We start from the raw sequence: 22,823 nt of genomic DNA on the forward strand, positions 1-22,823 counted from the left end.
ACGAGAGGCTAAATTAGAGGAAATGGTGCGATCTTAGTCTTAACCACAATTTCATTCCTCTAACACGCTAATGATGTGAGGTGTATAATCCGAAATACACAGAGATGATGTTTGTTCACTTTAATAAGTTCAAACTATCTGGGGCTTTTATTCCTACCTGTATTTTTCCTGTGTAAGTCAATTCTAGCTGGAATGGGAATACGGCAATCCCGGCCAAGAGGAGGGAAATATTCTATTATAAAACACAGACAACTGGTGCAAGTTTGCATGATGGGCGGTAGCAGCAGCTGCTTATTCGTCAAACTTTATAAGAGAAATTGAAGCCTTTTTGGGTGGCAGTTCCTCTCCCAATAACTAAAACACAGAAATAGATCTTACACAGCTGAAATCTAACTGGTATTAAAAGTAAACATTTTATTATATAACAGGAATTAAAGTTTTCAAAAATTTTCACCAACGAAACCAAAAGCCATTCTCAGCACAATGAGAAATTTTACAATCAAAATGACCTTTCATTTTCAGAAATCTGACTGAAAACAAATGGTTAAATATGCTGCAAACAGACAGGGCCAAGTTGTTCTGTCTATTGTGGCAGATGAACAAAGTGTGGGCTACGGAACCACTGGCACGATGGTGACTGAAGCAGATGAGGCAGGAAGGCAGCTAAGCAGGATGCTCGGACTCAGCCCAGGGGTCCGTCTATGATCCAATTCTGGTCAGTCTGATGAGTCACTCTGATCCAGCACAATTATCCTATGTGCGTGTTTTTTAAAGAACAAAAAAGGTACTTTTGAGTTGGTGTGTATGTTTTTTAAAGACACAAACAACAGCCTCTTTCTATTCAGTTACATTTGAGGAAAATGGATTTTGATCTTTATAATCAAGGGAGATTATGATCAACTAGTGTATCGTGGAAATGCAAAATGACTGCAAAGCAACTTACAGTAGCATCTTCTGTACTCCCACCAGCCAAAACTCTTCTTGTGCTGACTCTACCAATTACTTAACCAAAGTTGGCATTAATTTCACCTTATATTTTAATTAATTATAAACATTAACACAAAAAACTGAGCAACTTTGAATTCAAGTCTTTGTCATTAATGTTAATTTGGATGCTGGTAAATGTTTAAAGTCTGCTCGTGTGAACTTTGACCTACAGACATCTGATATATCATTACCTGGATGGTTCAGACCAACCCAGTCGCTTCCAAATACAGGGTTTAAGTTCCTCTTGATGAAATATAGGAGGAAGAAAAAACAACCTGATTACTTTCTAGGTCAAAGGGTACCAGTATTCAGAAGTCACATTAGTGCTATCTCTCTAGTATAGGGTGAACTGTTTTATCTACAAGAGTTGCTTCCTTCTACAAAAATAGAATCGTTCTAAAAACACAGTTAATGGGCCTCCCCTCCCAACATTCTGCAGCTCCCTGTCATAGCAATGGACCCTTAGGAAGCTAATTCACAAAGTCCCTCCATTATGTTCTCACTGAATTCAATACTAGCTAGATGCTCACACACTCTGGGCCCTGTGCCAGTCAGGGTCCTGGAGAAAACAGAATGCACCCTAGGCTGTTTAATGAAGTGACCGCTTACAGAGGTGTAGTCGGAATTAAGGGAGCAAAAAAGGGATGACAAGGCATCCAGGGACTAGCAGCAGTGGGAAGTCATTATCATTTGCAAGTCTGAAGGGACTGGGGGGGTGCAGAAGTGGGGCAGGATAGTTACTGGAACCCAGTGAGAGCTGGCACTGCGAAGGATGGGCAGCCTAATAGAAGCTGTGCTTGTGGAGGGACACCACTTCTATGCAGAGACGAGGTGCTGAAGTGAGCAGGTAGGGGAAGTCATAACCCAACTGCTCTCCTGCCCTCTGATCTTCTGCTCGGGCTTCCCCCGCGGCTAGCAGGAAGCCAGTTGGCCAGGAAGCCCATGAGATACTGACCCTTGTGGACTGGGGCACAAAGCAGGGCAAAAGAAAGGACAAGAATGAGAATGGACTGGGAAAGGCATGAAAGGGATACCAGATGATCTGAAAGAGCTAATGTCTCTAACTTCCTGAGTAGGAGGAATCCAAATATAGGAGGGAGTCATTTGTGAATGGTGCCTTAAAGCTCTATCAAAATGGTTTTGAAATTAAGGTTCATTTATATCTTTCACATTGCTTGTAGACTCCATTTAAATTCCACAATTTATGATTTCTTATTGGATTCTGTAGCCTCTGTGTGAGTTAAATTTAGAACTCTTTCGACGACACTACACAATTAGAAGCAAAACATCTTTCCAGACAATGTGCAAGATAAGGATGATGAGACTGACCAAAGGCTTGCTTTAGAAATAGAACTGGATATTGTTACTGTTTTCTGATGAAGATATGATTGGCAATTAACAGAAAACCTGGGCTGAACTACAAGGAAAAAGTGTAGGAGGATGATGTATAGCAACTGGGAAACATTTCTAAATAACTTTGATGCTCATCAAAGTCCAAGGACTCCAGACTACATTCTAAAGAATCATTCCTTCATACCTTCTTCAGAAGTCCCTAAAAAGCTCTCTGACTTCCTTCTCTCTGGCTTGGTGCTTTCTTCCCCTTTTCTCTTCTTTTTACCAACTTCTTGATCCTTGGTATTCATCTCCCTTCAATGACAATGATTTTGGGTATCAAACCATATGCACAAGGGCCAGGGGAACAGGACTGTGCTCCAAAAGAAATATAATAATAGCCAGTACTAATGGAGTGTTCCCTATTGGCCAGGCATCAGTTCAAATGCTATAATGTATATTAACTCATTTAATTCTCATCACAACTACATAAAGCAGTTACCATTACCATCCCCATTAAGTGATAAGGAAGCTGAGGCACAGCTTACATGCCTGGTAAGTCCTAGAGCCAGGATCCGACCCAGGCAGTCTGTCTCAGACTCTGCTCTCAACCACTAGGCTATATCGTCCCAAAGAAAAAGAGCGTTTCACTTACGTTATAATTGGTGTCCTTTTTACAACCGCCATTTATTTTCTACCTTATCTTCACTTCCTGAAACCCTCTGAAGTGAAATATCTACTTGGAGTATCTAATGATTTAAGACCACATCCGTCAAACCAGTAAGCAGAAACCATCTCCCCCACTCAACTATAAGCTCCTTAAGGGCAGAGATGTCCTACCTCTCTGCCCCTCCAGCCCCCAGAACAGCACTCAGCTCATTGTCTGTGCCCAATAGATGCTGGCTGAACTAAACTGACACTGCTTAGGGATTTTCCTTCTGTCTTCATTCACCGGATATTCAACACAAAATATGTAAAATGAGAGAGAAAGTAAAGCCAGCTAGGTTGAAAAGGATTTTTTTCCTCCTAACCTCTCATCACAGAATCCTAGGCTCTAGAGTTGGAGGAAGCCTTTGGGTTAGCATTTACCTCAGTTCAAATGTCCTGGACCAGAGTCATCCAGCCTGTGCTGGAGTGGGGGAGCAGTTGTTAGAGTAACTGTAAAGGCAGCTGTTTCCTCGGTCAGATAGCTATGGTTATTAGAAAGTTTGTGCTTTACTGAATAAAAGTCTCTTACTCTGCAGTTTCTAGTCACTAGCTCTGTCCTTCGGGGCAGAAAAGAGTAAGCTGACTCTCTCCACTTTACAATATTTCAGGTATCTGAGGGCAGCTATCAAATTCTCTACTCCATCTGCTTGTCTCAGGCTGAGCTTCCCCTGCTCCTTCAGCTGTTCTCATATGACATGGTTTCCAGACCTCTGACTGTTCTGTAGCCACCCTTTTCTGCCTGTGAATGTTCTTTTTAAAATATGATGCCCAGAAAGAAGCCATACACTGTCTCCTAGGAGTCCTCTAGCCAGCGTGAGATATCACCTTGATCTGGATAGTACATTTCTGTCTGCTCAGCGTTAATGCTGCATTGATCTTTTCAGCACCTGTAGAAAACTGAGGCCTCCTGGAGTCACTGTCCATGCGTTCTTTAAGAGGAATTTCTTGAATTCTTACTATGTCTCAAAATGCATGCTAAATGCTGAGCATATAAAAATAAGACATACTTCCTGCCTTCAATGAAATTACAGTGAGTAGGAGCTTCTGATAAAAAACTCCCCATTAGGTCAAATCTCTCACATTCTATACTTTTGGATCTAAACGTTTACTTTCATCTTTTAGAGAAATCTAACATTTCTACCTGTCAAGAGCATTTTGAATCCACAATCTATCACCCATCACATTAGCATTCATTCTTAGATTTGTGTTATCTAAAAATGTGATAAGCATGCCTTTTCTGATTTAATTCAAACGACTGATGAAAATGTTGAAGGTGACAGGGCCAAGATACAGCAATCTTACAGGCCTCTCTCCATACTGATATCAATCTGCTAATCAATACCTTGAGCACTGTGGGTGGAGGAAGAGGGGCAGACAGGAGTCAGGGCTGGTTCATCTACAGCAACGTAACGCCATCACCAGACATTCATTCTCCAAGGAGCTGAGGTATTTATTAAAAAACTAAAATCTAGCCCCCTTTCCTGAAAAAGAAAATGATCCCCTGAAGGAGAGCGATAACCTTGCAGAGCCCTTGGGGAGATCCTGTAGCTCCATGCTGTCCTCAGGTTGCTGCAGCCATCTTTCCAGGTCCTCATCCAGAGTAGAGTGAGCTCTGTCCAAGGGCAAGTGAAGCAACTGAGATAACAGTCATTTTCTCTCTCCCTTGACAAGGAAGCATAGTACTTTACAGTGGGAAAGGACTTTCAAACTTGTACTTTCACTTGTTTCTCATGAGAAAACGAGAGATTGGTGAGATTCTATCTGGAATTGTAGAGGTCACTTAGATCTGATTTAAATGTGGACCCAAAGCTTCTGTTAGCCCCTGACAAAAAGCCCAGCACCCATGAGATAGATCACTATCTCCCAAAGTCCAATACTAGACTCTGTCTCAGTTCTAGGTCATTAAGTCAATTTCCACCTGAGGCTAGAACTGTACACTCATTCCTACAAGTGTTTTGGATTAAGAAGAACCTCTGAGGGCCAGCCTGGTGGTTCAGCAGTTAAGTTCGCAAGTTCTGCTTCGGCAGCCTGGGGTTCGCCGGTTCAGATCCCGGGTGTGGACATGGCACTGCTTGGCAAGCCATGCTGTGGTAGGCGTCCCACATATAAAGTAGAGGAAGATGGGTACAGATGTTAGCTCAGGGCCAGTCTTCCTCAGCAAACAGAGGAGGATTGGCAGCAGATGTTAAGTCAGGGCTAATCTTCCTCAAAAAAAAAGAAAGAACAGAAAAGAACAGCCTCTGGGACCAAAAGATGCAGAATATGTTTTCAGAAGGCCTGAAAAGTCCTACCCATCTGAAAAAATATCTTCCACTCTGGCCTGGTGCCGAGAACTGAGATGACTGAACATCTGTGGGCATCTATCTGTGTCCAGCACAGCCAGCCCTTTTGGAAAAGGAAGAGACAACAACAAGAGTAGCTAACTTTTCATCATGTACAAAGCATTTTACATTTATATAACCAAATGTAACTCCGCCTTTTTGAGCTTATCTTCATTTGCCTTAAATAATGGCAGAGATTTTTACTGAAGGTGTTTTTGGGAGATGGGAGGACTGGATTTACAACATACATTATAGACAAAGATTTCTAAAACTTAAAAAAAATTCTTACCTTCCTCCCCCTTTGCCTCTTTGTCTTCTCAGTCTCCCCAAAATCCCTCTCCTCACTTCCTCACAGATCCCAGGGATCTAGTTTCCTCCTTCACCTCCCAGACCTTCCCTTCCAGGTCTCTCTTTTCCTTCCTCACAGAAAATCATTTAGCTTTTGAAAAGTGTGACACAAACTGGATTTACTACCCAAAAGTTATTCATAAAACACCTCTCTCATACCTTCTTCTTTTATAGCAGCTGAAAAGCTAAAAACTCAATTTCCAGTCTGCCTTACAATTGAGGGGGGTCACGTATCACATTTGGCCAATGAGCTCTAAGTGGGCATCTGCTGGGAAGGGTTTCTGAGAGTTTTTGCTTTCCAGATAAAAAGGGGCACAGCCAGCTAGAACATTCATTTGGCCCACCCTCTTATCTCTGGTTGGTGTGTGGGACAGCAGCCATCTTGCAACCAGGAGGTGACAAGCCTGACAATAAAGGCCAACATGCTACAAGTGGCAGAGCAGGAAGATCAAAAGAGCCTAAGTCCATGGTGGCTTTGTGGAGCGGTCACACCAGCCACGCTCTGCCAACCTGTGGGCCTCTTGTTATGAGACAAACTTATTTAAGCACAATGGTACAATTTTCTATCATTTGCAGCTGAAAGAATTCTGCAGGGCTACCCCAAGGATCCATAGGACCAGAATCAGGATGAGGCAAGGTGCAAGGGCAGACTCAGATCCTGTCTTTCTTTAAAATTTAGACATTTTGTTCATCATGGATTTTTTGCATTAATTTTTATTTTTTAAAATATGGCATTAAAATAGCACTTATCTTGACTCCTGAGTTTTTTGGTGCCTCATTCAATTTTGTGACCAGGGAGTGTGTTTCACTTATCTCACCCCAGTGCTGGCCCTGAATGACAGGACCAGGCAAGAGAAGTCAGGAGCACAGGAGGTGAGCTGAAATGGTTTGCCTTACAACACAGGGCAAAGGAGAGCTCCCACTTAGGAATGGAACTGGGTTTCTTGAGGCAACCTTGTGTTTTTAGACTGAACTGTCTGGATGAATGCCCCATTTTCTCTTATTTGACTAGAAAGATCTAAAAATTCTCTTCTAAGGCCTTTAACTAAAATGTTTTGAAAGATGTTGAAACCTGTGTTTACTTCACAAAAGGAAGTAAAAACAAACAAAAACAAAAAACAACTTGACAAGAAAAAAACAAATAATCCTATTAAAAAATGGGCAAAGGACTTGAACAAATATTCCTCCAAAGCAGATATACAAATGGCCATCAAGCATATGAGAAGATGCTCAATATCACTAATCATTAAAAAATTTCAAATCAAAACCACAATGAAGTATTACCTCATACCCGTCAGAATGGCTACTATCAAAAAAAACCCACAGAAAATTGCAAGTATTGGCAAGGATGTAGAGAAATTGGAACCCTGCCAATGTGCACTGTTGGCAGGAATGTAAAATGGTGCAGCTGCTGTGGGAAGCAGTATGGTATTTCCTCAAAAAATTAAAAATAGATTTACCATATGATCCAGCAATACCACTCCAGGGTATATATCCAAAAGAACTGAAATCAGGGTGTCTTGAAGAGACATTTGTACACCTATCTTCAGAGCACCATTATTCACAATAGCCAAAAGGTGGAAACAACCCAGTGTCCACCAACAGATGAACAGATAAACAAAATGTGATATACACACACATGTATACATACAATGGAATTTAGCCTTAAAAAGGAGGGAAATTCTGACACATGCTACAAGAACGAACCTTGAGGACATCACGCTAAGTGAAATAAGCCAGTTACAAAAGACAAATACATATGATCTCACTCTCATGAGGTATCAACAGAAAGTACGATGGTGGCTGCTAGGGACTGAGGGGAGGGGGAAAGGGGGGCTGTGGTATAAAGGACATAGAGTTTTAATTCTGCAAGCTGAAAAAGTTCTGGAGATTGGTTGCACAACAATGTGAATATACTTAACACTACTGAACTGTATACTTAAAAGTTTTATGCTACGTGTCTTTTATCACAATTAAAAATTTAAACGAAACAAAAAGCCTTTTAGGAACAGGGTCTATTAGGATAGTATGAAAAAAGACCATTTTCTTCCTTCTTATTATTATTTGTCAATATCAGGAGAAAAACTAATACAGCAAAATCCTTTCCAAAGTCCAGCTTTTTCTGTTACCTCTCTGTGTCCTCTTCTAGATCCTGAGTTTCTTTGGTCCAAAGCATATTATCTTCTTTTTTACTGATAGTTTCTTGCTCTTCTAAGTGCCTTTGATCTAAAAACAGTTGAAAGACCTAACTTTATTAGAACAACAGCAACAACAACAATAACAAACAATTGAGAAAGCCTGCCTTAAAATGGAGTGCAAAAAATTAAGGCTAATCAGTGGCCCCTTAAGTATGCGATGCACTAGTTCTCTTCCCAGGAGAGCAGGGGGCCAGGTGGCAGTCTGCAGGGCGCCTGTATTCACAGCAGCTGCTTCTGGAGTCTTGGGAGCTCTTTGGTGCCAGGTGAAGCTATAGGAAACCTTGCCCATGCCAAGGCTCAAGAGAGACAGAGGAAGCAGAGGAGAGAAAGGACACAAAAAAGAGGAGGCAAGAGACTCTGAAAACAAATTGCACAGATTTACTTTGGGGGACAACCCTGTTCTCACTTGTTAGATGTTTCTGGGTTGGAGAATCAGGGAAGAAATTTGGGTGGGGAAGGGTAGTGCCCTTTAACGTATGCCAGGCATTTTACATATGCTATCTGATTTCATCACGCAGTCCTATGAAGGGGAGGGGACTAACATTTGTTAAGTATTTCACAATGTACCAGGCACTGTGCATGGAGCTATTACATACATCATAAGGTGGGAATTATTCCTATTTTACAGATAACAACTAAGGCACAGAGACAGACATTAATCAGTTTGCCACCCAAAAGTTTTGGAGCCAGAACTGAGGTGGCTGACCTCAAGGTCCACACTCCTCCATGTACCACTGTGCTGCCAAGGACAGCATTACAGCAAGAAGCTGATGAAAAAGATCTAGGTAGCTGGCTTACCATTTGCAGTGATGCCCAGGTGACTTGCTGTGCTCTCATCCAACACTGTGGATGAGGCCTGCTGCTGCTTCAAGTGCTCTGTCCAAATATAAAAGCAGGAGGCAACACATTTCTTCCTTTACAATGTCATACTATTCTCTAGAGCAGTGGTTCTCAAAGGGTGGTCCCCAGACCCGCAGCCTCAGTATAACCTGAGAACTTGTTAGATATGCAAGTTGTCAGGCCTCATCCAAGACCCATTGAATCAGAAACTCTCAGGATGGGGTCCAGAAATCTGTGTTTTAACAAGTCCACCAGGTGATTCTGATGCCTGATAAAGTTTGAGAACCACTGCGTTTAGGGCAATCTCATACAACACTAAAAATAATGATGATGATGATGATGATGATAGGTAACACTTGCAGAGCCCTATGTAGCAGGTACTGTTTCTAACTTACATACATTAAGTTAATTCAAGATTAAGGTTCACAATTAACCTTTACAACAGCCCTTGAGATTGATCACATTATTGTTATTCCTGTTTAACAGATGAGGAAGTGCAGGTAAAAAAATGTTAAGGAACTTGCCTAGAATCACACAGATACTACGAAGAATTGTTATTAAATCCAAGCAGTCTAGCTCTAAAGTTTATGCTCTTAATCTTTACTTTATACTCTCTCAAGAAGTTTGCAACAATTTCAGAGCAACTCAAAATTTTCCCCATCTCTATTGGCTTATATTTCATATTTTTTTACCTAGTTTATGGAAATACAGAAGGCAAAAAACATGTATAATTTCTAGTTCCTAAAGAATTGATCACTAGACTAAGACAAGCATCTGCTAAACTCAGCACACTGCTCTGCATTTGCTAGGTACTTGGTCTCCTCTAAGTGCTCTCCAGAGCAGAGCAGAGCAGAGCAGAGCAGAGACAGTGAGAAGGCGGCACAGACAGTAACCCTGGGCTCGCTGCTGGCATGGCCCTGTTGTGTACAGGTGCGGGTCAGGAATCAGGTCCTACCTGGCAGCCTCTGGGTATCAAGGGGATCCATAAGATCATTTAATATAATTTGAAATTTAAAAATCCATTTTTATCCTCGATTAAAAGTAGTCCCTTATTGATCTTAAAGGATCACCTATATCCTAGGGTTCTAAAGAACCTTCCCCTTTAGGCCCTTGTCAGAAGTCTAGAGCTTTGCATGTGGGTCCTCCAAAGCACAGGTGTCAGCTCCAGGTCACTTCCCAAAGCCCTCCAGAGGGGAAACAACAACACAGTGAAGATATACAATAACCAGGTGGGACAATAATTGCTCATCATTAGGAGAAACCACCCAAGTGCCCTCTGCCCTTTGCCTTTCTGGAAAATTACTGACCCATCTCAAACTTGGCACAGATAATTCCCATGAGCAAAATGAGGGAGGGTTTCTACAGAGTGCACTGGGGTACAGCAGTGCCCTGAGGTTGGAATCATGGAGGAAGCCAGGTAACAGCTGCTGAATCGGGGGAGTCTACATGGTGACTGAAGAGAGAAGACGGCAGGATCCAGAGGAAAGGTATTACTGAGGTCAAACTGCAAAGAAGCCCTCAAGTGCTGCCTTAAGCCATGACCAAGGAACAGACAACACTGAGAATTCACCTGAGCAGGACACGTACGGTGACGTCTACTCTCACAAGCAGCAGTTCTACTGTTGTATGAAGAAGAACAACTGGAGAGAAATTTGTGAGGACTCCCTAGGGAGTTCCAGAGAATGAAAGCCTGTATGGGAGTGGGGGCTCTAAGAGTCTGACCCAACAACCCTGTCACCTATACAACCCTGTGGCATTGGGGGAGGGGTGCGGTCAGGCAAGAAGGGCCTATGTCTACAGAAGAAGAAACTAAGGAAGGTTCTAGCAGCTCTGACCAGGTCCACCTAAGTTCCTCAGGCCAATGGTCAGGGGCTGGGAGTTCTGATAACCTAGACAGTAGCTGTCCGTTGAGTTAGACCAGGTAAGTCCTCATTTACCTCTCTCTTTCTAATAAGACACAAAACCTCAGAATCCTGAAAACCAAGTGGTGCACCTCAGGAAATTCTCTAAACGCCCCATACCCAGAACTGGACCATCAGAGGTCTGATGAGATGTGTCCTCTGAGGGCCTCTGGTCAGCCAGGCTGTCAAGAAGAGAGTAGTCAGGTCTTTCCCGGGGAAGCAAACCACCTGCCTCAAACATCTCTATAACCATGTACCATTTACTTTCAGCATCAGCTACAACTAAAATTGAGTTGGTATTGCTCAGTCTCTGAAACGGAAAATTCTGGTCTCATTAAGTCTTGTGCCACTGACTTCTCTGCCCTCAGGAAAGTGATTCATCCATGATGCCAACAGCTTTAATACCTCCTGCTAATGGCAAAACTGAAAGTACAGGGTGTCTTGGCCTTCAGAGCCAGACTTCAGGCCTCCAAGGTATGGCTGGTTTGGTTCGAAAAGGAGATAAGAATTCCTTTAAGAAAAAAAATTCATCATAATAAACCATTTGAATGTTATTTCCTCTTAGAATCATTACCACAGACACTTTAAGTAACAAAACGACAAGAGACACAGGCCAATTATCCTGGCCAGGCTTCAGTAGTCACCCATTTTATCAGGAAATTGCCCCTTCCTGAATTCTGTACATTTCCTCAGACCTTCATAGGGCCTTCTGTACTAGTGTTCACACTTGAGACAAAGAAACCACATTGTGGCCAGCGACCATAACTAACAGGGCCATGGAGTAAATTCTGTATTGAACATCCTTACCAATTTCGTCAAGTAGCTCCTGAGATGGTGGTGGTAGCTCATCAATGTTATGCTGTGAGATGGTTTCTACTAGTTCTTAAAAAAGATAAAGGGGAAAATGACTTAACACCTTCCTAGACCTGAACTGGATTTTCTAGGCTTCCGCGTGGATTTGACTTAAGACTTCTCAGTGATGAAACAAACTAACGTGAGGAGAAAACCTCAAAAATTAGCAGTCCTAGTTGAGACCTGCTAACATGTGAAGGGCTTTATTCTTCCTTTTACTCAAAACCTTTCCTACATCACTCCTTACCCAAGTATTGCTTGATCAGTGTCCCTCCCTCCCCAGGGACATTTGAGGTAGGCGAGGTACAAATTCCTAAGAGGCTGGGGACCCAATCTGGACCAGAGCTGCTGAGGGATACAGAGGCTCTGGACAGTCCAAATGAACAAAACATAAAGTGGGAGCCTTTCTCTGCAGACTATCAGGCCAGGGGATATAGGAGCAACCATCCTTTGGGCCTCCCCTAAGTGCTCAATTATAACATTAACCAAAAACCCTCAGCATAATTCACAAAATCCCTATCCCCCTGAGGGAAATTCTAAGAGCTGGACCAAAGACACAGATACTAAAATTGATGTAGCAAACGCAACATGCCTCAAGAGCTGTTAACACTCTCATACCCTTTGATTTGGAAAGTGTCTTCTAGGAATCTATCCTATGGAAAGGATCAGAGGTGCAGGTAAAGATTTTTGTACAAAGGGCAAAACTGGGAAAGCAATATAAATTTTCAACATAAGAGCATGGTTAAGCAACATATGTAGAATGGACTATTATGTAGCCATTACATATATTTACAAATCATTTTTAGTGACAAGCGGAAATCCTCAAAATATATCATCAAAGGAAAAACCAAGCAAGAGCTGATATACAATATGATTTCAACTATGCTGAATGTGTATATATATTTGCATATTTCTAAAAATATGAAAAATATATGTACCAAAATATTACAAGAGATTAAAAAATGGTGGTAGAATTAATTGGTGGTTTTCTTTGTTAAGCTCTTCTTTATTCTCCAAGTTCTCTATAATGAATTGTTTTACTTTTATAATCAGGGGGAAAACAGCATTTTTGTTTGAATCTAATGTAAAAAAATGAGCTCCCTTAAATTAAGCTCCCTTAAATTGCTTATGTATTTCAATATTAAACACAGGGTACCTTTTGGCAGACTCCTTCTCTGCATGGCATGGGATGATGTGTCCGGTGCCTTAGCAATGCTGGAGGAACCAGCCCCAGTAAATGTAGACAACTTTTTCTATAAGTAAGACATAAACATGGTAATTGACGCATGTGTTAAGCTAAAAATGCCCGTGCAGCTCAATCATTTCCAAGATTAAGCTTGTATCATCAATGGAAGAAGGCACTTGTTTTGTTGATTGAGTCAAACTCATTCGAATGTCACCTCCTCTGGGAAGCCTTCTCACTCCTCTTTGCCTCTGCAGCACTCACTACTTAGCTCTGTGTTATATCACACCAGTTTTTCTCACTAGGTGGTGAGCTCCTTTGGGACAGGGACTATACCTATCTTATTCACATTTGGGCACTTACAAGAGGGCCTGTCATGGTGCCTGGCACTTAGAACCTGCCCAATTAACAGTTTGTTGAACGAAAGCATAAAATCCTTTATTTCTCTACTTCAGAGTGAGACCTTTTGTGAGTCAAATGCCCAAAGAAGATGACAGTAAACTTTTCATTAAGGGCCAAAGCAAGTAATCAATCTGCTTATAGAATGGTCAGTCGACCATTTTAGGTTTTTAGCTTTAGGTTTTTAATGAGTGTACCAAGTGAGGAACCTGTAGTTTTCTTGAAGAGACTACACATGAAATATGAGGGAGAGAGAGAAGAAGAAAGAAGGACAGCAGGGGGAGGGGGAGGAGGCGAGAAGACAGCATACAGTTAAGTGTTTTTACCGCAGACTATTAGTTCAGGAGTTCAGGGAAGGTGGAGATCAATCAAAACTCTCAGTGAACTAACCAGAGGAGGCTTCAAGGAGGAAGCAGCACTTGAGCCTCCCTAAGTAGGTAGAATATGTAAGCTATGAGAGGTTGGCTCTTCAGAGAAATCGCCAAACATTTCTCTGAGGGGAAAAAAGGCACAAAAACCCAGGATTCATCCTACAACACAGACTTGGAGAGGAGCCCCAGGGAAGCCTGGAAAGGATCCAGCTTATTTCTGGCTTTGTTCGTAAAATAGATTTGGAGAAATCTTGGCACTTTGCATCACTGAAGGCTTTGGGCTGACTCCATGAGTGTGTAACACAGAGTAGGTCTACTTACGAGATCAGTCAATCTTGAACGGAGAGTTTCAGAGGAAGTAAGAAGGGAATCTAGGCTCTTTGCTCTCTCCCGGACAGTTGTAAATGTATCACACAAAGTTGGGATAGATTCTTGACTGTTCCAGCATGAGGTAGACCCTGTTTTAACTTGAAATGTGATACTTTCAAGGCAGTCTTTATACCGACTGGCAGCTGAAGAAATTGACCCTGTTGCAGAAAAGAGGGCAGTGTCCAAATCCTTTACATTATTTAAAACAAAAATTAAAACCTCCACAAAACTCTATACCACGGATTCTTTAAACTCTTAATAACCAAAAACAATCACTGATCTGAGAAACAGCTCCTCAAGGGATACAAAATGACAGTCTCTAAACTTGGCCAACAAAATAAAGGGAGATTATTTGAATCACAGATATATGGAAACAAGGACACTGGAAAGAGGATATTTGATGCTGGGTGTACGCAGTTGCAGGACTCAGAACTATGTACATTTAAGCACAAGGTACTGCTTTAAATTACAGACTCTGGAGAATCCAATGTTTTCACACTAAATTCAATAGTATTTAGAGTACAAAGCAGGTTTTGCATTTGCATGTCTCCACCACTGAAGTCAAAAACCTTATTACTGCTTAATAAGCCCCACCCCTACCCCAACCTGGCCTCCCATGGGGGCATCCCCTTCAGCTTTTGCACTGCGAGAAAACACCCTTGGGATCTGCTCCTGCAGCCTGGTTTCCCAGAGCCAAGGGGACAGGGGCTGTTAGTTCCTCTCTCACAACACTTCTCCCCTGCAGGTGATTACCTGGGCTGAGTGGAGTGCTGACACTAGTAGGTGCATGGTTTATTCTGGGTGTTTTGCATGAGACTTCCTTAAAAGAACCGTCCTGCTCATATGAGATACTAGACAGGTCTTGAATGTCTGTCAATGATCTAAAGAATTAAAAGTACACAGTAGCTGAGAGAAAAAGTTAAGAAAAATCAAACAATATACTGCTGAGAGGTACTTTTTAAGGATGCTCTTGATAAAAATATTTGGCAACAGGCCAGAATTAGAAAATATCTTAGAATGTCTTAAAAAGAATACTAGAGAATATCTTAAAAAGAGATACTAACTTTAAACATTTTTCAACAGCTAAAAATACACTATTTCCATAGATGAAAGTATATTTATGTAGAAAACAAATTTAATCTACTTCAAATATAAACTTATAGTATTATTATCACTGTATTTTCTTGATTGTAAGATGCTATTAGTTTAGATCACATCATCATAACAGCTTTTTGGTGAAAGAAGAAACACACTCATTAAATGTACATGTAAAAATGGGAAGAACGTAGACTCTTACAAACAAGGAAACACTATTCTCCTAAAACCAAGACTTTACACAGCATCCTTAGGCAACACTTTGGTGGCCATACATGTCTTTCTCTTTCACTTCCACTGGTGACTCCTTTAATGTCTCCTCTTGTTCACCTGCAGTACTGTAAGAGAGAAAGTGATAAAATCATATGAATCCCATCAGCAGAGTGCACTAGGTTGGTACAAGGGACCAGTTTATCAGCCCATTGTGAGAAGCAGCAGGAAGGGCACTGAGCTCAGAAGTGGAAAGTTTGGGTTCTGGTCCTGGCTCTACTAATGACCAGCCACATGTTCTCAGGCACCTCTGGGCCTTGCTCTGGACTGCAGTTTCCTCTCTAGAGATTCAATAAATACTCTCTAAGAGTCAGCTCATCTGAAATCAGTCAACAATGCTATATGACAGGAGCAAGTTCCTGAGGAAATCAATGGAGCACAGGAACTTGGCTGGGGACGGAGGGTGGAGCAAGGCGCACAGCCATGGGGCCTTACCAACTGTAAGACAGCATCCTGGCATGAAGTATTAGGAGAGGCCAGAGAGGTTTGTGAAAAAAGTTGGCCAGAAAAGAATACCGAAGACAAAACTGACCCACTTCTACTTTAACCAATATTTGGGATTCAACTGCAATACTCTTTAAAGCTTGAATCTCTGATAGAAGGTAGTAATACGGCACAGAACACTCCTGACCAACCCATCATGGACACGGAGCATGAGCTAAAAATGAACTTTTGTTGTTTTAAGCCACTAAAATCTGGGAGTTGTCTGTTACATAGCATCCTCTAGCTTATCCTCACTGATATAGCCACTTACTAACTGTACAACCTTAGGGAAAATACTTACTCTGAACTTTGGTTTTCTTATTGGCAAAATGGAGGTAACAGTATGTATCTCAGAGGGTTGTTATATGAATTAAATTTGACCAAAAAAAGTACCTGGCATATGGTATCTGATTAGGAAATACTAGTTATAATTATTATAGATAAGGAAATTGAGATCCAGATGGGGGAAAGTAAATTCAATGTTATTATACCAGGCACTTTACACCTATTATTACTTTTTCAATTAAATTTTTCATTTTGAGATAACTGTACATTCACTTTAGTTTTAAGAAATACACTTTACCCAGTTTACCTCAATGGTAACATCTTACAAATCGATGGAACAATATCACAACTAAGATATCAACACTGATGTGGTCAAGATACAGAACATTTCCACCATCACAAGGATCCCTTACGTTGCCCTTTTATAGCCACATCTACTTCCCTCCCACTCCCCATCTCTTCTTTAACCCCTGGAAACCACTTACTTGTCCTTTTTTCTATAATCTTATCATTTCAAGAACATTACATAAGTGGAATTATGTACTAAATAACTTTTGGGGATTGTTTTTTCCACTTAACATAACTCTCTGAAGATTTACCCAGGTTGTTGCATGGTCAATAATTTATTCTTTTTTATTGTTGAGTATTCCATGGTACAGATGTACCACAGTCTGCTAAATCATTCGCTTGTTAGCAACATCTGGGTTTCCAGTTTTTGGCTATTATGAACAAAGTTGTTATAAACATTTGTGTATGTGTTTTTGTGTGAACATTCATTTCTCTGGGATAAATGCCCAGGACTTATATTATTACTTTTAATCCCTATGTCAACATTCTTAGTAAGGATTCTTATCCCTATTTTACAAATGGGGAAACAGAAGATAGGGGTTGAGAAACTTGACCAAGGTCACACGGATAGAAAGGCAGAGTCAGGATCTGAATACTGATAATGACTTCGTTTCATGACCCCTCACAATTTTGCTGAACAAGGCCTAACAAGGCTAAGTTGCCCAAAGCTAATTTTTATAACACGGTGGCTAATACGTTTGAAGATGAGCAATATATAAATACAGGGAATTATCATCATTTAACATTACTTCTATGAGTCTGAAACTATGAATAAAATAATAGTACATACCTCCGTATAGGTTGGAAATGAGACTTAGTCAAAACCTCAGCATTCTTTCCAAGGCTTTTTCTCACTTGGAACTTTTCTTCACCTGAAAGAATAAAGTAAACGTATTTTTTTTTACTGAATTTTTTCCAACTCAGATTATTATTTTCATTGCCTAGAATCTCCCTTGGTCTGGTCCAGAATGAGAAATATCTGGATAAACAAAGTACTTCCTAATTGGGTTTGGACTGAGTGCTATAAACGAGGTTTTTGCTCTGAAAGTTTATTTTCCTTGCTCAGAGGGGAGAACTATACTCTGACACTCAGAATACAATCAAGCCATTTACTGGCCTTTCAGTTAGAACTGCACAGTTATTTCTGGAGACAAATGTTGTTTTGTCTTTTCAGGAAGGCAAACTGACCTGGTTCCTGTCAACAGACACCAGGGGGCGTTGAAACCAAGAACTGTTTGTTCACTAAAGATTCAAACAGAAAAACCATTAGCTAGGCATTTTCACAGTGGTAACTACGCCTCTTGGCCATCAAACACCACTTAAAGAGTCGGGGTGGGGTCTTGAGTACTAAAGAGCTAATTCAACTGTCTTCTGTTCTCCTTGACATTAAGTGTCTAAAGTTACTCCTCCCCAATTCTCAGTAAGATACTTTGCAGACCTCTGGGCAGACTGGGCCCGTATCCATTTTCCTTCCCACTAGTGTACTGCTCTGGTTTATAGAGAAGGGGATAGACAGAGCAGCCCGCCATGATGGCAAATGCTCACTATCCCCTTGCCATTCCATAAGTCCAGGTTGTCTGGTGGGCAGTGGGGAGGCCCAGCAGAATAGTGCCACCTTTGGCAGGTACCAAGGAGCTCTGAAACCCCATCAGTGGAGAAGCATTGGGGTTCTTCTTCTTGTGACCCTCTTTCAAATACCTAGAAAGCATAAACACCTAGAAAGCATAAACGAATTCCTAATAAGCACAATTTAGAGCTGGAGCAGAACTTAAAGAGATTTTAGAGCCTGACCCTCTCCTTTACTTTATCCAAGGGAAGAGTGGGGCCCTAGGGTGAAGTGACTTGCCCAAGGTCATGCAAAAAAAATCAGTGGCAGAATTGGGCTTGGACCCCAGCATGTGTCCAGTCATTACCTCTGTTGTATCTCCTGGTGGGGACATATATCAGACCCCTAAGGAAAAAAGGGAAAGGGAAGGGCTGAAAGAAGGAAACAGAGTAGCAATCACCTTCTTCATGTACTTCAGATGTTTGTAGTGAATTACTCCTGGTTTTCTGACCTGCCTGCCCCACAACTTCTCTACCCTACTCAACCCTCTTCCAACCGTAAGTGAAGTGGCCATGTGCAGGTCAGGCTCACACAGAAAGTGTCAGGGGCAGAGGCTCCACGGAAAGAGTGGGTGGCCCAAGACCCAGGTCTGGGGACTTTTAATACATGTTGTCCTGAGCATAACTGTTCATCTAAAAGCTTACAGCTTCTTAAAATGCTCCCCACTGTGACAGAGGCCTGACTCAGATTAGAGATGGAAGCTGGAGCGTGCAGCAGGAGGAAGGGAGTAAGTTCAGAACCCGAGGCTGTCCTGCCTGGGTTCAGAATGTTGAGAAGGGTCGTGCACAGCAACATGGCTTGGCAGGTGGATAACTCTGGTTTTATAATAGATGGCTGCATACTTTAAAAGAGCAAAAGTGAAAAAATTTTTAAATGTCTCCATCAGAACCAGTGGTTCACTTATCTTGCCTTGTGCCACATCCTGGCTGCTGATCCAAGGTTAACTTCCTATGAAACGGAAAGCAACTGCTGTTATAGAGAATCCAAGGCCTCCCAAGGGAAGGATGGTATGTTGACACTGTACCATTGGCTGTTGTTAACTCTTTGCTAAGACGCTAAGCAAGCAAAGCAAAGTGATGGTGGAACTCTGACTTCTGGGGTAGAGAAGGACATGGACATCTAGCTCTAGTCTTTGTTGTGTCAATAACTAGCTGTGTGGCCTGGGCAAATCCCTCAGGTCAGCTCAGTAAAGATAACGGAGTAGCCTGAAATCTAGTTTTCACTAGAGAAAACCAGAGGAAAAAAAGAAGCAACTACTACAACATATGCTCTAAGAACCCAAGAGGAGGTGTAAATAATGATGTGCGGGTGTCATGAGGCCGGTGAGCGGCAGGGGGTTCATTCTAATGAGGGGAAATCATTGAGCCCAAGTTTTCTCATCTGTTTGTTTTCGGTTTTGGGGGGGTTTTTTTTGAGGAACATTAGCCCTGAGCTAACATCTGCTGCCAGTCCTCCTCTTTTTGCTGAGGAAGACTGGCACTGAGCTAACGTGCATGCCCATCTTCCTCTACTTTATATGTGGGATGCCTACCACAGCATAGCGTGCCAAACGGTGCCATGTCTGCACCTGGGATCCTAACCGGTGAACCCTGGGCTGCTGAGAAGCGGAGCATGCGAACGTAACCGCTGTGCCACCGGGCCGGCCCCTGTTGTTTTTTTTTTTAACTTTTCTCATCTGTAAGATGACAGGCCTGGAGAAGGTTCTCTCTAAGGACTGGTCCAGCTCTAAACATCTGTGATCCAACAGAAAGTGAAAGCAAGTGATTCTTAAAGGAATCCGCACTAAGGGTTTATTACCAGAAGCTTGCGGTTGGGCAAACGCATCTTGTATTCCTTCAAAGCCCTCTTCTATGGGACTTGAGGTCTACAAAAGGAGGAAGGAGCAAAGAAATGAGGTTCACTGGAGGCAGACATTATCATCAAAAGGTTGAGAATTTCTTGATGTTCTTAAACCTTGAAAATCTTCACAAGGTTCCCGCATCTTTTATAGAAAAAGAACAAACCTGCTTCGCAGACTCGAAGCACTTATTCGTACCATATGTTCCTCCTCAACAAGCAGTCCTCCCCCACCTCCCATTGTGAGGAGGAATTAATTATACGCCTTTTCCCTTCTTTACATCGTTATCCCCTCCTCACCTCAACCTTACAACAAAGATGTTTTGATTCCTGGGAGCTTTATCAGAGGAGCCCAAGAAGGCTGGAAAAATGGCCCAGACTGCAAAGCTATTCTATGGGGTGAGGAGTCAGAACACCGATTCCTTTGAGGGGAGGCAGGGACTGAGAGGAAGCACCCGGATTTAGGGACCAGGAATGTTCTGTTTCTTGACCTGGGTGCTCGTTACATGAGTGTGTTCGGTTTGTGAAAGATCATGAGCTGTACAATTAAAATCCAGGTACTTTTCTCTATGTTCTAGTTTTTATACAAATGTACATATTATATATATGTACATATATACTTTGTCTTTTTATTAATGATTTTCTTAACATCTCAGTCTGCTCACAGTAAAATCAAGAATGTTTAAAGGATTAATAATGGAAAACTGATCTGAGTTTTCAGAAGCGCAGACAAGAGGAAATTATGCTTTTTGATGAATCACTGAATTCTTCTTGTCAGTCAAATGTTGTGATTGACATGTACATAATTCTCCTTTTCCTCTACCCTACCTTCCATATGGGTAAAAGATCCCAGAAAGGTGGCAGGTTAGGGGTGAGGTGAGGCGGAAATTATATAAGTAAATAAGAGAATCCAAGAATTTCATTTTATAAATGAGAATACTCTGTACAAACAGGTTCTTGCAAAAGCTAGGCAGATCCCAGAGAAAGCCCCAAGTACTAGACAGTCTCATATTTACTGCTGAACCCATGCCTCTATTCCTGGCTCTCCTACCGCTAAAGCTTGGCAGGTAAAGGACTAAATCCTTACATCTGAGGATCGCCAGTTCTTCACACAGAGGAATAACATAGCAGCCTGCCTTCTCTTCCCCACAGGAAGGATATGTGAATCAGGAAATGTGAAGAAAAGTGTTTTTGAAAAAAAAGTACAAAGTGCTGTACAAAAGCAGGAATCACAATTTTGGGAGAAACTGCTTATGACTTTCCTTTCTTAAAAATCTTATTTTTCAGATGTTTTTTCAAAACATGAAAACACTGATAAGTCAACGTTATACACTTTTAGGTATAAGCTATTTTTCTCAATTAAAACAATTTAAAACTAATAAGGTAATGGAGAAAGCTGAAAATGTACTTTACCCCAAACTGTAAATTTTTACCTCTAGAGCTAAGTTTTCTTGAGCTGCCGAGGAGTAAAAATAGTCATATTCTGGAGTTAAAAATTCATCTGTTATGTCCTCAGAAGACTCTGGTGAACAAGTTGATTGCACAGACTGATCCTATTAATAATGGAGGAAATCACTTTTAAGTTGGCGTTCATTGTAAACAAATCCCTTTATAGCTGGATGCAGTGTTAATAATGGATTTATCTAAAATTAGCAGTCAAGTAAACTGGTGCAGGCACGATGGAAAACAGTCTGGAGATTTCTCAAAAAATTACAAATAGAAATCCCATTACTGGGTTTTATCCAAAGAAGATGAAATAAAAAATACAAAGAGGTCTATGCATCCCTATGTTTACTGCAGCACTATTCACAATAACCAAGATGTGGAAGCTACGCAAGTGCCCATCGACTGATGATGGGATAAAGAAGATGTGGTATATATACAATGGGATACTTCTCAGCCATAAAAAAGACAAAATCGTGCCATTTGCAACAACATGGATGGACCTTGAGGGTATTAAGTTAAGTGAAATAAGCCAGATAGAGAAAGACAAACACTATAAGATTTCACTCATATGTGAAAGATAAACAAATACATGAATAAGGAGAACAGATTAGTGGTTACCAGAGGGGAAGGTGGCAGGGGATAGGGCGAAAGGGATAATGGGGCACACATGTATAGTGACAGATAAAAACTAGACTACTGAGGGTGAGCAAGATGCAGTCTATACAGAAACTGACATATAATAATGTACACCAGAAATTACACAGTTATAAGCATACGCACCTCTACCTCTGCTCTCCCTCCCCATAGGGAGCTGAGAACACCCTGAAGCAGGTGTGGTGAATGACAATCTTGAGTCTCAGGATCCTCATCTGCACAATGGAAGTTGGGGGAGGTGAGGTGACCTCTCTGCTCTAAAATTTCCAGAAAGAAGAAAGGCCCTGGACCACTAAAGCTGGGGACATAATTTAAACACCCTGATCCTCAAGGGCACAGACACAGTCCACGTGTTGGCATCATCTTCCAGATGAGGAGGCTGAGGCTGCTCAGAACTGGGACCCTCAGGTATTCCAGTTTAAAGGCAAGTGAAGGAGCATGATTTTAAAAATAGCAATGCAATCTCAATAATAAAAGTAAAATTAAAAAGTTAAAAATAACAGTTATTTCTTCAGCATCTCCATTCTATCCCTTCCTTTTCTGCTTATGTCTACACTCAGGCCCTGATCACCACATGGCAGACAACTGGCTCCTGTCCTCACCTTCAATCATCCCTTTGCAGATGTTTGTGGTTTATTTCCTTGGACACTGCTTTTATCACACGCTTCCCCTTCTGTGCCCTTAGCACCTGCTTTCCTTTACCTCTCACATCACAGTGAAATTTCCTAGACAAGCTTGGCCTTGCATACCTTCCCCACTTCCCTCACAGATCTGCTTCTCCAGTCAAGCCAGTCTGCTTATGTGGCAGGTCCTTCCAGCCCTCACATGAGAGAAAGAATTAATTGTCCTGTGAGTGGCTTGTGTGCTATGATTAAATACAATAGCACGTGCTCCAAAGACTTCAAATATTATCACAATTGTATTTCTACATTGTTTCATTCTCAATTACTATTTATATTCTTTAAACGATTATGGCCCCATGTCAATGATG

At 41.6% G+C, this 22,823-nt stretch overlaps 1 protein-coding gene across 26 annotated transcripts in view; it reads right to left on the reverse strand.

Annotated features, from left to right (window-relative positions):
• Positions 1 to 394: 394 nt before the first annotated feature.
• TEX14 (testis expressed 14, intercellular bridge forming factor) overlaps positions 395 to 22,823 on the reverse strand; it is a 131,022-nt gene continuing 108,593 nt past the window's right edge. For 7 of the 26 annotated variants that reach the window (XM_070562284.1, XM_070562293.1, XM_070562296.1 and 4 more), the window contains 14 exons: positions 21,166 to 21,285; positions 19,694 to 19,760; positions 17,081 to 17,162; positions 15,180 to 15,242; positions 14,563 to 14,690; positions 13,762 to 13,967; positions 12,644 to 12,740; positions 11,443 to 11,517; positions 8,693 to 8,770; positions 7,826 to 7,922; positions 4,547 to 4,639; positions 2,525 to 2,634; positions 1,179 to 1,230; positions 395 to 753 (listed from right to left, as the gene is read on the reverse strand). In XM_070562284.1, coding sequence (XP_070418385.1) covers positions 717 to 753; positions 1,179 to 1,230; positions 2,525 to 2,634; positions 4,547 to 4,639; positions 7,826 to 7,922; positions 8,693 to 8,770; positions 11,443 to 11,517; positions 12,644 to 12,740; positions 13,762 to 13,967; positions 14,563 to 14,690; positions 15,180 to 15,242; positions 17,081 to 17,162; positions 19,694 to 19,760; positions 21,166 to 21,285 — 1,305 coding nt within the window. In that variant the 3' untranslated portion in view covers positions 395 to 716. Of the gene's footprint in view, positions 754 to 1,178; positions 1,231 to 2,524; positions 2,635 to 4,546; positions 4,690 to 7,825; positions 7,923 to 8,692; positions 8,771 to 11,442; positions 11,518 to 12,643; positions 12,741 to 13,761; positions 13,968 to 14,562; positions 14,691 to 15,179; positions 15,243 to 17,080; positions 17,163 to 19,693; positions 19,761 to 21,165; positions 21,286 to 22,823 lie in introns of all 26 variants that reach the window. The other 19 variants (XM_070562287.1, XM_070562300.1, XM_070562302.1 and 16 more) reach the window with 8 other exon arrangements.

Source organism: Equus przewalskii, chromosome 10 (genome assembly GCF_037783145.1).
Source record: "Equus przewalskii isolate Varuska chromosome 10, EquPr2, whole genome shotgun sequence".
In the NCBI taxonomy this organism is placed as follows: Eukaryota; Metazoa; Chordata; class Mammalia; order Perissodactyla; family Equidae; genus Equus; species Equus przewalskii.